Here is a 15,032-nt window from a genome sequence, read left to right as displayed (position 1 = left end):
GGAATTCCCTAGTAAGATAATTATGTCTAATGAAATAAGACATCTTTGGTCTCTGTGGTCTAAGGACCACTTACACAACCGTGACATGAATCATTCTGATTTACAATAGGTATAATACCACTCACAGATGCATTACTTGATTTTTTTGCATGGACTGTATTGTCTCGACTTCACCTAATGCAATATGTGTGATATCACGATCACGTTGTCTCATGACTCTTCCTGACTTACATGGCTCTAGTGTATTTCCCTCAACATGTTCATGAATGAGTGCTCATCTGAGGAGATAATATATGTGTCTTGATTTTGAATTTCTTCCAAAACTACTTTATTCCCACTATCTTCTCTCAGAAGATATTCATCCTCTATGAAGATGGCCCTCTTTGAAACATACATGGTTTGTTCCTCGGGCCGATAAAAGTAGTATCCATGTGTCTCTTTTGGATATCCCACAAATCTATACAGCTAAGTTTTGGGTTCCAACTTTCCTGGATAATTCTTCTTCACACGGTGATGTAGCCTAGAAGCACATTTTCTGAGGACCACTAGCAACTTGTGGCCCAAGAAGGAGATTCTTCTAGAACTGACATGATTTTCTCTGACATGATCCTCTGCCAGGATTTTATCTGACAGAATCTTCTAACAAGATTTTATGTGACAATATATTTTGACAGATGCTGACATAGTTCGCTAAAAGATTCTTCCTCTACCAGAATCTCTGCTTTAACTTGTCAGAGCTGTATATCTTCTGTTTTGTCCCATTAGGATCTTCTTGAGCTACATAAATATCTTCTGACAGCTTCTGCACTCCCCAAATCTACAAGATATCTATGCCCAGGCCTGTCAGGCTGCTTATCCTCTTTTTTTAGCTTTTCAGTATTGTTTTCCTCAATGTTTTGAGTTGTCCTTTCATGGGTACAGTCATTATAAACGATCCTTCACTTGTTGTGCCCTATATGGTGCTCATGCTTGTCGACGCGCAAGCGAAACGGATCAGGGAAGGCTCGAACATGTTGGGTGCGTGGGCTGCCGTGATCGTGTGCGCGCGCCAAACGCCACATATGCGTGTGGGACGTGCAGGCTAGGCAACGGAAGCGAGCCGCTGCGCGCAGGAATGTGTGTGCGCACTCGTGGGCCATGCGACCTCGCGCGTATGTCACGCGTACAACGTGTGCGGGGGGTTGGAAGACATTTTGCCAGGAGACCAAGGCATTAGAGCGTCGAGATGGCTGGGGGCACGTGGCGCTCTTGCAGGTAGTGTTGGGCTTGCAACGCCCAGTTTGGGGCGCCAAGCACGGCGGCGCCTACGTGGACCGTGCACGATGATGTCAGCGCGAGTGCTGGTGGCACGTGGAGCGTCAATCTTGGTATGGGCCGACAGATGGCCGAGTGCCAAGGTCATGAGCGTGTGGTGCCCGACCCGGGGCCACGCATGTAGCGGCAGGGCCAACAGGCACACGCGTGGAGCGGCGGGCCTCAAGGCACAAAAGCTACACTACCAAGGCGCGTGGCACCTCATCTCGTTACTTTGGTATCTTTCGTCGTCTTCCTCCATGTAATGGCTATAGCCAAAATGTAACACCTTTGATATATAATGTAATGACCTAATTCATGGACGGGGCTACGTCCCCACCTTCTCTCCTAACCTCGTCTAAGCATTCTTAAGCTATTGCAAAGGCTTCCGCTGCTCAGTGTTCTGCTCCAAGCACCGAGGCCGCCACGCGTCGAATTCGCGCATTGTTCCTAGCTCGACGATTTGACCACGTGACATCATCCCATAGACATTGACATTGACAACGTCATCGTCAACAAGAGAGATGAAACATACAGTTAACGATGACGGTGATGAAATAGAAGACTAAAGATTACCTTTCTGGTTTGGGCTGCTTATTGGGCCTGCGTTTATCAGTCTGGCAGGCCCAATAACGAAACGTATAAATAAAGGGAATCCCTCTTCTCCCGTTCCATTTCTCCGCGGCTGCCGATGGAGGGAGCAGAGCTCGGCGCCGACGATTTCATGGAGGAATCCATCAGCATCGACGACGATGGCGAGATTCAGCTCGAAGAAGCAGGTGGAGAAGATGTGGAGCAAGTTGCCAATGGCTGGGAATGGAAGCCCCCGGCTCTGATCGTCGTCCACGAGGCCAAACTGAGAGAATTGCTCAGAAATCTCTGCCAAACGGAGGTCAGAATCTACTCCGACGCGTCCAAGGAGTTCATCTCGATTCTGAGGAGCGACTCTGGAGCGGATTTTCTCCTCGAGTATGTCCGCAGTTCGCCCAAACTCTCCGAGCTCGACGAGGCGTGGAGACTCCACTACGGGAAGCCAGGGATTTCTTATATCATGTCGCTGATTGCGGAGATTATCGGGCATTTTTTTGGTAGGTCTCGCTCTAGCGGTATTCACCGAAGTATCGAAGCGTTTGCGCGTTCTGTTATCTCATCGAAGTTGGAGGATTTGTATGGGGAATTGAAGAGCGGGGAAGGAAGACGCCAGGCGGCTGCGTTGTTGCTTCTGGCTGCAATCGGGCGGCGCGGGCCAGTGCTGGCATCGGAGTTGGCTAAAAATTTCAGCTTTGATCTTCCCGCTTTTAGAAAGATATCTGGATCGCAGCGTAAAAAGGGGGAAAGAGAGTCAAATCATCGGAAGCATCGATCGACGAGAAGAGCCTTTGTTCGATTTGCCGTGTCCTTCTTGGAAGTGGGTAATCCGAGGTTACTCAGATGGATTCTGCAGCAGAAAGACATGTATTCTGGTGTACTCCGCAAGCTTGGGGGCGATGAAGAGGAGACGATAGTGCTTGTTTTGTCAGTACTTAGAGATAAAATTCTCTGCTCTGGTTCGTTGGTTCCTCCCGGGCTTCGGAGTGTGCTCTTTGGCAGTGTCACTCTTGAGCAGTTGGCCTCCATTTCTGGGAATTTAGACGCCGTGGAGGCTTCTGAGTTGGCTCATGAGGTTCTTCTTGCCGTTTGCACTGATCCTTGCAATGGGTTGATGCCAGAAGGAAATTTGAGAGGAAATATCAAGCGGCTCTCTGATCTTATGATGAAATTGAAGGCTACTGAGAGCTTGAAACACAAAGAACTCCTCTTGTCTATCGTCAAAGGCAGGCCGCTGCTTTGCTCGACGTATATGTCCGAATTTCCTTATCATCTCGAGCCACGTTCATCGCCTAAATGGTTTTATTCTTTGACCTGCACTTTTTGATTGTTTTGTTTCATTTTCGTTGCAGTCTTGATGAACACTGTGCAGGTTTTCTGCAATCTCTCTTGCAGCGGACTTGATATCCTATGTGAATTTAGGGTCACCCTTTAGTTTCTTGGAGGCTTCAAAGAGGGGAGATCCGCCGTCTCTGGAAACTAAGGAAGTGGAGTGTCTTTTGAAATGCATGATGCCTCGTTCTTGCAATCGGTTGCTGATCAATAAAGGCTTGCTCCACTCTGATATACTTGTGCAGCATGGAACGATTAGGCTTCTTCTGGAGGCACTGAAGTTCGTGGATAACCTTGATAATTTTATAGGTTCCTTACTGGATAGCATGTATGCAAAAGAGTCCTCTGAAGTATCTTGGGCTTCTGTTTTAAGCTCTATGGGAGATCTTCTCAACCCTTCGGAGACTAGCCAAATCTATGCCAGAAAAGGCGATGACAGCTGCAGATCAAACGATGATGTTATCTTACAGAAGTGGGTTGCTTTCAAGGGGCAAATCCAGGATGAAGTCCGATCTGCTCTGCCTGATCCTCAAGTTTTGTTGAAGCTGCTGGCATCATTTACTTCTGGAGTGCCCAAAAGGGGTTTAAATTCTCCAGAAGTAGCCCGTAAAAAATTAAAATCTATGACAAGCAAAGATGTTTCTGAAGTTGATATTGTTGTGAGTGTTAAAGGTTCTTCTGATACTGCTGAGTATTGTGAAAATAATGGAAATACGAGTGATACAGATGCGCAAAAACAACAAGAGGTGACGATTTCTGAGATATGGGGTACAAGTTTCGATATAGACCTGAGCAAAACTGAGAATGTAATGGTTCTTTTTCATGCAAAGCTTATTGACGCTCTCAGACTTTACCTGGTATGCATTCTTTTTTTTTATCAAAGTTTATGTATCTCTTTTTTATCAATTCTCATTCCGAAAATCAGTATTCCCTTTATAATACATGGATAATATTTTCGTTAACAAATCTGTCATGCTCTCTCTGCGAGCCTATGACAAGAAACTGAAACCGAAGCCTATTCAAGGTCATGTAATGATTGGCTGCTCCTGTTTATGGTGAACTATTGATTTATATGACGAATTACCAGATCGTGGGAATTTTTTTTCTGTTACACTCTACAATGGTTATTCTGTGATGTATCAAATCATTTATAAGATATGATACCTTAACTTAGTGTTAAATCAAATGAAAGAAAACAGAGTCAAGATCCTCGATCATTGTCGATTTAAATTCTTGATTACTTCTTTTAGTTGCTGGCCATTCATCATTTTCTATATTTCGCTGATGTGATTTTTGCCAAATCCGCTGCAGCATGCCAAATTTTGATGCATTTGTCGTGCTTCATTTAGATTGAGCTTAACTAATTGTGCCAGTTGAACGAATAAAACATTTTCAGTCATGTTAAGCTCCAACTTATAATATTTACCCGTGGAACATTGGTTACCTACCGTCTTTTCATTTCTTAAACTCTCTTGTCTTTGTTTTCTTTCTATTTATTGTCGTTTTGTGTTTGCACTTTGATTTCACCATCCGTTTATTGATAGTATCTGTAAGAAAGTCAGAGATTGAGTGCCAGAAATCAATTTTTTGTCATTGATTTTTTCGGAACAAGAACTTTTTGTTTGGTTATAAGATAACTTAAAATACCGGTTAAAATTGAGGTTCTTATCTACTTTGTTATGTGAAGACTCTGACATTGTTATGCTTCCCCAATAATTCTCTTTCGATATTTTGCAGAGAGCACTTCCACTCACTTTGGAGGGATCATTTGACTTCATGAAGATCCTTACAAGTAATCCTCTAAAGTTGTCAACGACTCTACAGGAGTCAGTGGTATCACTCTTGGTGGAATATACTGTTCAAGAATGTGAAGGACAAACCACAATAAGGGCGCCTCCCGCTATGCACAAAAGTCTGCATGTACTGATCGGTTTATTTCTATTTTCGCCAATCCAAACTGTTAGGAGTAAAGCGTTGACTCTGGCAAAAAGAGCCCTGTTAAATACTGGCGCTTTTGATCAAAATATTTCAGAGATTGAAGCATGGCTTCATTATTTACCTGGCTACTGTGATGAAAATTTATTCGAGGAAAATCAAGGAGCTCTTACCCTGAAAAATTTGTATTCAGTGGGGATTTCCTTCTTTTGTGAAGCTATTTCTACGGTTGCTAATAATTTATATAAATATCTGGATCAGTTGCGTGCCTTTGTCATCGCTCTAAAGGATCAAGAAGGTAACCCAACTGTATTTCATCATGTTGTGTGCTCTTAAGCTTTAAATGTTCTCTTCTCTAATTTTTGGGTTGAAAAGTTTTTTCCATAGGCTAGATCAGGTTTGTTAGGTCATGGGTCTTTGTCTGTTTTCAAAGTTAATGGTACAGTCCTCGCCTTATCTAGGAGTAGTCTCATCATGTTAGCCAACAAGGACATTTTAGTCACTTGACACATGTATTTCCTTTTAATAAAGCAGCCCTTTCTTTATAAGGGCAGCCAAGAATAATGAAGTAAGGGCACTTGTCTCTCCTTTCCATGTCGAAGTGCCCTCTCCCTCTGTGATCCCCGTCCCTCATGATCGTTCTCTACCTCGCCATCTCTGCAGGCGGCTCATTCCCAATCTATCCCTGCCTGATGCATTGAACCTCTCCTCAGATCATTCGCATTTCTACTCTCCGACCCGGGGAACATCTAACCTTCTCGTTTAGCCCCCGTCCCCCATAGAAGCCTACATCAAGATTCATATCATGGAATCATTTTCTAGGCTTTAGGATTACATCAGTAGAAAAAATGATCTTAATTACACCATTAATTTTCAGCCTTTGAAAATTCAGTTTCAATTATTGCATAGTCTGCGTATTCTACAATTTTAATGCCATGCCACCTCTCTATATACAAGTTTTTTTCTCATTCTCTATGCTTGCCTACAGTTCTTTGTGACATATTTTTCATATTCATTAAAAGTTTTTGACTTCTGCAGATCATGATAGCCTTTTCAAATGCATAATCACAATATTTACATAATGATCCAACAAATTTGCTCGGAGTGCTCACCATTCTCTCCGAATTCCATCAATGCAGATGTCAGTCCTGATTTTAGCCCCCTCGTCATCTGTATCCTCCAAAAATGCATCAGGGTACTGGAATCAGACTCAATGACGTTTAACTTATCTGAGAGATCAATGATCTCTTTATATGTGCGCAACTCCATAAGCTTCATTTTACAGACACAGGTATCTCCTGTCTGCTGTCTGAACTTTTTGTTCTTACTCATTATTTATTTGATTGATAATTATCTTTTTCAGGTGAACCTGACTACGCTTCCAGGAATCATTTGCTTCATACTAAAAGAGAAGCTTAATGAGCCTCTCTTAGGTATCCAAGACAGTCGTTCTAAATCCCTTTGTGAGTGGAGGCCTCTGAATGAACTGTTGCTTCTGGCGACAAATATCTGCGAACAGCAGTCTTATTACCCATCACGTTCTCTCAAGGAAAAGGCTGCCAAAGGAGATGCTACCTCTTTCGACAACGTCCTCAATAGTGTAAGAAAAGTTTTGAAGAGCAATGACAAGGACAGTTTATTTGCGACGGCTTCTGCCATGTGTGTTGCCATTGTCTGTACAAACCCAGATGAAGTGTTAAAAAAATTACCAATGCTGGCTGCTGTTGTTCATGGTCTTCCGTCTGAGCATATTCAATTCTTATCTTTCGTTCTCATTCAATCTGGGTTCCTGGGCAATGATGCTGATCTGTGGAACAAAATATTTCTTTCTTATAAAGAAAACAAAGGAGGATTCTTCTTGAATGAAGACCTACAAGAGATTGATGCTAGTGAGAAATATTCTGGATTCAGGTTGTTGACGGAACACACTCCTTTTTATGATCTTTTTAATGGAGTTGTGAAGTCTCAAATTTGTTGCCGATCCAACTTAAATGATTTGCTTGGTGTACTTTCTGCGAAGTTAGAACCGCTCCTAACTGGTGACTGGAGAGCACCATTGCGCTTCTTGCTCTTTTGGGCGCATCAAATTCGACTGGGGTACAACAGAGGACCATATAGTGACTTGGAACATATATTTGGGTTATGTACATGCTTTGCTAACCATATTTTTGACAAGACAATCAAACAGTCATCGAAGAGTGAAGTTTGGTTAGCAGTTGACCTTATTGTTCGCCACCCAGTTGTCATCGAAACCATCCTCCACCCGTTATGTAATGGTATGTCTAAAGAAGGTTTAGGGGTCGGCCCTGAAATTTTGTCTAATTGTGTTCATCGAATGGATGACCAAATCTTGCAACTTTTGAAGAGAGCCGGGGAACTTCTCCAAGTTTCCAGAACTGAATCTAATTCTAGAGTGAACGTGTCTGCGATTCAAGCCTTTACACAACTTATGGAGCGCCTGGTGTTAATGGTAAAACAGATATTTGACAAACTCATTATGGCGGTGGACTTGGGTTCAAATTTTCCTTCCGTTTATACTTTCCATACTTTGAGTGAATTTATATCTCCCTTCAAGCTGATGGAAATAGTTGAATGGATGCTCGACAAAATAGAGGATAATATTGGTGACTTGGACTCGACAAAATCAAGTGCTCTATCATTTTTCTTTCACTTCTCCAATGTCTCTCTGGAAAATTTGTGCGGTTTCTTAAAGAACCCAACTAGAAGGATATCATCATTTTTGTGGGAACCGGTAAACAGTACGACCTCTACCCTCCCTAATCTCTACAGGAAATTTGTTGAATTGGCCATTTGCTTTAAATTAGACTCTGTGGATACTTGCTTGTTGAAATTGGTCAATATCATGTATTTCCAAAAGCTTGAAACCTGTGTTTCTTTATCTCCTGCACTTCCGTCGTCTATGCTGGTATGTCGGATGGTCATGAGCAGTTCCATGAAACTGATCATTCACTGTGTATACGAGACAAGTAAGACGAAGGCGAGGATTCTTTTTGAGCTGGTTCAGGCAAGCCCTTTGCATAGAAAATTATTTTTTATGATATTCCTAAAGTTGCTGAAGGTATCAGACTTACTTTGTAATGACATTTCAATTACTGATGTCATATGGCCGGCTGAAATTCAAATGGTTTCTGCAAATTATAATGCAAAGTTTTCTGATGATGACTTACTGCTCCTGTTACCTGCATCTTTGTCATGCATCACTTGTGCCTATCGTGAATTAAGGACAAAGGATCTTAAATCTTATCAGATTATCCCTCATGTTTATTCAAACATCCTTCTCAAGAGTTTTGAAGGTTGGAAGACGTTTTCATCGGGGACAATATTTCATGAAGATTTTAGATGTAGTGCACCTGCATTACCGGAAGAATTATTAAGTTGTTTCGGTCAAACTCATCTTGGCAAAGCCATTAACATGTTACACTTAAGTTTCATTTGTAACGTCTTGCCAATGATGAAGAGGCGCCGCCGTGAAATATTTCACTCGTTATTTGACAATGAGCCGCCATTTGATCAGCTACTTGATATTAGCATGAGCGATATTGGCCTATGTTCAGCTGAAGATGCGTTTAACATTGTAAATAGAGCCATGGCAAAAACTTATTTTGCTCAAATGTTGTTGTTTCCCTCCGAAAGTTTCACACCCTATTCCGAAGTAAATTTTAATGAACTATCAGAGACGACATCCAGCTCCAGGTGGTCAGCAAGACTCAGATTTTTGAACGTTTTGTTTCAGACACTAAGTAATCTAGTGAATAAGTTCTCTTGTAATATAGATTTCAATGGGGGTACAGACACAGAAAAACTTTTCAGATTCTTGGAGTGTCATATTTTGGGAATCATTGTTCAACTCTCCCTTGGCATGAAGAATGTTCTAACTCAGTTGCCGACTATTTCTTTCCTATTGCCATTTGTGAAAACATCGCTTCTTCACCGGTTTGATGATCCTACTACTCTAAGGGCAATCAGAATCTTAGTCGGCAACCTAGAAGCAAGGTCATCAGCGATGGAAATTTTGGAACTTTTGCTTGGGCACTCCAAATTTATAAACACAATTCTTTGGAACGGCTCTAACATTGACTTACCTGCTTCCATCGATGGCGGGACATCGCTACAGCCTTTGACGAGCATTTTTAAATTGCTCGATCAAATTGTTGTTAAGGTTGATGATGCTTCTTTTGAGATCGGGGACAACGATAAGTTTATTTTCATGAGAAAATTAGAGCTCATCAAATTGCTTAGGGTTCTGTTTTCTCTGAAGGATCCACAAGAGAACGTCAGTGTGGACTCTACTGAGCTCATATCTTTGCTTTTATCTGGATACAGCGCTACCCCTAGTCAAATTGACTTACAGGTCTTATATTTAATGCACGAGATTGAATCTCTAGAAGGCCATAGTATTGCCGCAATGGATTACTTGTGGGGAAAATCTGCCATCGAAGTAAGGCGTGAAAATATCTTCAGTAAGTCATCATCAAACAGTATGGCTGCCATTGAAACAGAAGACGAACGGCATCAAAGGCTCTTCCGGGAGAATATTCCTTTAGATTCAAAACGATGTATGATGACGGCATTGAATTTCTGCCATAAGAGGGCTGAACTCACTGAGCTTACTTCTCTGAAGAGTCTTTTGCTTGAGAATTCTTTGGATCTGAAGGTATATCCTGATTTTATCTTATTCCACCATCTTCTACCTTCGTTAGTTGTTAATTTCTTTTTCAATGCAGGTGTCTTCTCCCAAATTTTGTGACACGACCCAGACTTATGATCCTGGGTTTCTCTTGCCATTTTCGATTCATTGTCTCCGGAGAAGATACATCGAGCCAGTAGAATTTGCACGCTTAGGTTTGCTTGCCGTTTTGCTGGTGAGCATTTCTTCTGCTGACGAAGACATCAGAAGGTTGGGTTATGAGGCTCTTGGAATTTTCAAGGCGATTCTGGAGGTATATTTTGCGTCCGTTTAAGTTTGCCTCACGGCTTTTTTATATTAATAGTTGTTTACTTTTGCAGTAGACATATTTCACTCAAATTATTTTCTTTGTGATTAAATCTCTTTTGCAGAGTTTCCGGAGCAATAGAGATATCTTGCAGCTCCAGTTACTGTTGGCATACTTGCAAAATGGCATTACAGAGGAATATGAGAAGATTTCTTCGCTTTCAGCTATTTTTGCTGCCGAAGCTTCTTTTATACTCTTGGACATGTCACACTACTGTTTTCAGGTTATCAGCAAGTTCTTGCTGCAATCCCCTAAAGCTGATTTTAAGGTGTGTTCATTTGGATGACTTAGTCGATTATCTTTTGCCTAGTATTGCAATTAATGCACATTTTTTATTTTTTAGGACTTGCCTTTATTCCATTTATCGCATGCAAGCCATTCTATCCATTTCAAAGCAAACTTTTCTTGGATCCTTAAGCTGCTGTATGTTGGGGTGAATTTTGATGATGATGCACGCATCGTTGAGAGGAAACATTTATTTGAGCTTTTGATGAGCCTGTATGTTTCTTCATTATCTGATCCAGAGACAAAACTTTTTACTCTTCAGGTAATTTATTTTTTTCTTTTGATTGTGTTGTTCTGGAATGGGCCTTTTGATAGTTACGCTCGTTCAAATAGTTTGGCAAATAATTGTTTCTGATATGGTGTATTTCTTTCCACTGCATATTCGGTTTACATTCCTGCGTGGATTTTTATGTTTTCTATAATCAATTTTTTTTTTACTTCTCTTGTGGCTCTGTAGGATGAAGACATTATCCATCAAAGCGGTTCTTGATTTTTTTTAATGATGAAATTGGAATATAGATCAAATTGTGCCATATATTGTGGTGTCATGTGGAGTAGGATTTTAATAAAGGTCGAGAATTTTGCAACATTATCATCTATATCTGTTTCAAGAGTTTGACATTTATTTCGCAGATAATGAAGAAATCTAGCAAGTTAAGTATGCCTGCTAACGTGCTTGTTAAATATCATGCGCTAATTCCATGGATAGCTTCCGTTATTAAATGGAATGCGGAGAGATTGCAAGAAGATCAGAAAATCTTTTCAATGGGTCAAATTGAGACTGCCGTAGAGGTATACTTTAATATGGTGAACTTGCATAAATCTCGATGTTTGCCAGCCCCGCATTTCTCTCTTATATTGCCCGTTCTTTTCTATGAACTTAGGTGATTAACAACGTTGTTTCGTGGAGACCCATCAGCAAGTGGCTTGAAGATTCTGGTCTTGAACAACTTTCAGATCTTTCACAACTTTTGCATCGCGTGCTTGTTGATTCCACAGTATTTTTGAAGGAGAGAATCAATGTCATGGATTCTATGTTGTCCGTCATTATTTCAACTTTGAAGTTGTCACAAGAGAGAGATGTATCTAAGCCGCATTTCATCTTCTCAATCGAGGCCTCATTACAGCTTTGCCACTCCATCGGCCTTGTCAACTCCGGCCCAATAACGCATTCCACGGTTCGTCTTGGGCTTACTGCGATTCTCATGAGCACACCACCCGCAGTCAGGTCGCAAACGGTAGGGATCTCTCTCATTCATTCAGAATCTTCCTTTGATAACTTGACTTGCTGAGTAGGTCAGTGATATCTTTGGCTCTTTAGGATCTTAGGGGCATTTTGTGTCTTTTATCTATTGGGTATTTTTTCTCTTTCACTTCAAATCTCTATCTCCCTCGAGTTAGGAGGGCAGCCAAGAATGAAGACGTGAAGTTGCAGCTTCTTTATCTCTCATTCTCTGCCTCCACTCTCCCTCCCTCTTTACATCTTGTTGCTTCTCTCTCTCTCTACCTCTTTCTTTACATTACTTTGATTTTCTCTCTCCCTTTCTTTAAGTTTTTCTTTCTCTCCTCTATTCTCTCGATAGGATCGGAAATCAAGGTTCCTATGAACAAGATTCCATCTCGAATCATATAGATCATTCATGGTTTTGATCATCCGCTTGGTCCCGATGAAGAAACTTATAGCTTCATAATGATTTCTGTTGTCGGCTAATTTGATTTTTCCTGTGAATTCTAGGATAAATCAAAATTACTGGAAGTTTCGTTCTGGGCTTTTGCTTCTTGCCGGCTAGATCGTGTTGGAAAATCAAGTCTTCTGAAGACTAATATAGGTGATGATGAAAGCCCATCCGAGGAAGGCCAGGCCAGGGAGGCTTTTTTGCCGAAGTTGCTACGTTGGATATCAGCTTCTATAATACTGGGTTGTATGCCAGTGAAGAACTACAGCAGAGAAATAGACGGGGAGAGTCTGCAAACATTTCTGGGAAAGATCAGATACGTAGAAAATGATGATTTCAAAACCAGCATGGCCTTGGCAGCCTTTATTCTGCATCTTCAGTACCTCGTTGGAACAGATTGCAAATCTCTCTCCTCCTCAGCTGTGTCTGCATTAAGCGTGCTTCTCCGCTCTCATTTTCAGTCGGGTATGTTGTTTTTTCTTCACAAAATCTCATTTTTATGCCTTTCATATTAATTTTATGAAACTAACTTTCCAACGAGTCGAACACTTTGTATATTTTTTTAAATAACTTAGTGCGCATGCAAACCTTGCAGTTTCTGCCACGTGTGTTTAAGATTAGATTATGAACATCTTAGATTCTTTATTTTCCGTCATTAATATTAATGTTATTAAACTAAATTTCTGATGAATGGCTCACACGGCAAAGCTTTTAATACTTTGTGCTTCGGAAAGATGCAGTTTCTGCCAAGTTTTTTTTAGATTATATAATAAACAACTTTGTTTATATTGTCTGCCGAAGCAGGCAACTCCATGAGCATCATTTCATCTCTTTGTGAGAAGATTCGCTACCCTGCTGAAGCAAGCTCCTCTTGGAAGTGGTAAATCTCTGAAAATTTTGTTCTAAGCGGACAGATATTTGAAGGGCTTTTGAAGGGATCTGACCTGGTATTTCCAGGTGCTTTCACAAGCCCTGGAGGGATCTCTCTAAGGAGAGAACTCATTTGCAGGAACTTGAAGAAGAGCAGTCTTCCGAAGCTCTCCTACTGTTCTTTTCAAATGCCTTGAGCCCTGACTCAAACTCCCACGTTCATCTTTACCAGGAGGTGCAAGACTCTGGCCTCTTCGAATGGGAAAAGAGTCTTATTATAGAAAACGACACAGTAGCTTCCTAAATCGATTGTTTTTGTAGAAATCATTGATTTTAGCCCGTTACAGTTTCAAACGCCTATTTTATTTATTTATTTCTTTTTTGGAAAATTCGAATGTTCTATCCCCCTCTGTTTTTGCGTTTCTGAATGGTTTCGTCGATACATTGGGTTCAATCTATTTTTCCTTCGGTTACCAAGCTGTATTTAATGTACTTTATGTTGAAGATCTTGAACTTGAACGGAAGAAGAAGAAAGAAAGAAGACGAGAAGAAGAGAAGACACCAGGGGATTGTTGTATTTCCTCAATCTCGTTACACTGAGATTGGTTCATATTTATAATATGAAAATGATACTAAATATAGAAATTTTCTGTTTCTAATCGTAGCCGTTATATTTCCTCAATCTCGTTACACTGAGATTGGTTCATATTTATAATATGAAAATGATACTAGTATAACGGCTATGTTGAAAACAAACTAAACCGTTGGATTGAAATGCTGTTTTCCTATTCTAGATTTAATCCTAGCCATCTAAATTTGATCCTAGCCTTCTATTTTCTCATAACGAGTATACGATAGATGAAATTCTTACTAACTAATCTTTTAAAGTCCCTATCGGTGTTGCCGTTCCTCGTTCATGCTGATGGCCGAGTTGACACTCATTACTTATCATAAATTCGCTATCGTTTCTACCATAAATTCGCTATTTGATGTTCTCTTTCAGCAATTTTCCTTGAGTTTTGGATAAATCAAGAACAAAATATTATTATTCCCCTCGGAGTCTATCTTTCTTTCTGATCTAGTTTCTAACCACTTTGGAATATAAAGTTATCATAGAATGACTGGTTACTCATTTATTTGTTCCCATTAAATTTGTCATTTCTAAATAATTTATTTGAAATATTGGTTGACCCTAGAATATTCCTAAATTTTGGGATGGAGAGCAGTGCAAGTGTAATTGGGAGATCATTATCTCCTTGCTATAGATAATCTGCGTTATATATATTCATAATAAAGGTATTAAAAGAGAAATTGGCTTAATTATAAATCCCTGATAATTACCCTATGAGCTTTGCTTTGTTGGCTTACTTAACGCAGCTGGAAATTACCAATTTCGTATTTTGTGTCTCAATCATAATTCTATTATAATTAGGAATTTCCTTCGTAATTAAAATGTTTTATGGGAACTTCAGGTTATATTTTCATCATTTCGATTTAAAAAGAGAAAATGAAAAATCGGTGATCATCTTCGCCCATCTTGTGGTACTTGCAAAATAACTTCTATTTCTCTGAAGCCGTATGTTTGGCCTGATTTTCTGATATGAAACAGCAAAAAAACATTACGATAACAGTGTTTTCAGATGGTTATTATTTTAAAATAACTACTAATCGTTATTTTCCTTCACTTTCCTTAAAAAAATATTATTTTCTTCAATTCCGAATATATTACGATAAAGAAATCTGAATCACTGTGCCATTAAATCTCTTAGTTCGGTTTGTACCTTTTTTCTGATGCACGGTAATACATTATTTTTCTTAAATATTTTAATTTTTCAAACGCCGCATAAGTGAAAAATGAACTTTGAACGTCTGCCGCATGGGACTTTTTTAGCGAGTACAAGAAAAGCCGGAATCTATTTTTTCCCTTTATAATTGCTCATATTTTTCCTATATCCTGCGGTAAAAGGGAATTTAGGATTACTTTTAATTTATAAAAAATAATATTTAATCTGGATAGTATCATTTTATTTCTCATTTC

At 40.1% G+C, this 15,032-nt stretch overlaps 1 protein-coding gene across 2 annotated transcripts; it reads left to right on the top strand.

Moving 5' to 3' along the window:
- Window positions 1-1,973: 1,973 nt before the first annotated feature.
- EMB2788 (ribosome 60S biogenesis amino-terminal protein) lies at window positions 1,974-13,467 on the top strand. Of its 2 annotated transcripts, none has more exons than XM_078578236.1 (13): window positions 1,974-3,180; window positions 3,254-4,070; window positions 4,951-5,446; window positions 6,288-6,439; window positions 6,512-9,823; window positions 9,894-10,109; window positions 10,228-10,431; window positions 10,507-10,710; window positions 11,082-11,240; window positions 11,333-11,686; window positions 12,184-12,589; window positions 12,929-13,004; window positions 13,082-13,467. In XM_078578236.1, exons 1-13 carry the CDS (start codon window positions 1,985-1,987, stop codon window positions 13,296-13,298), a joined length of 7,809 nt encoding a protein of 2,602 aa, XP_078434362.1. In that variant the 5' UTR covers window positions 1,974-1,984; the 3' UTR covers window positions 13,299-13,467. The 2 variants fall into 2 exon arrangements, with proteins under 2 accessions (XP_078434362.1, XP_078434364.1); XM_078578238.1 differs by having other exon boundaries at window positions 3,041-3,180; window positions 3,277-4,070.
- Window positions 13,468-15,032: the final 1,565 nt, after the last annotated feature.

This window comes from Wolffia australiana, chromosome 7 (assembly GCF_029677425.1).
Source record: "Wolffia australiana isolate 7733 chromosome 7, ASM2967742v1".
NCBI lineage: Eukaryota > Viridiplantae > Streptophyta > Magnoliopsida > Alismatales > Araceae > Wolffia > Wolffia australiana.
Note: the sequence above shows the minus strand (reverse complement) of the source record. Positions and strands in the feature narration are given on the sequence as shown.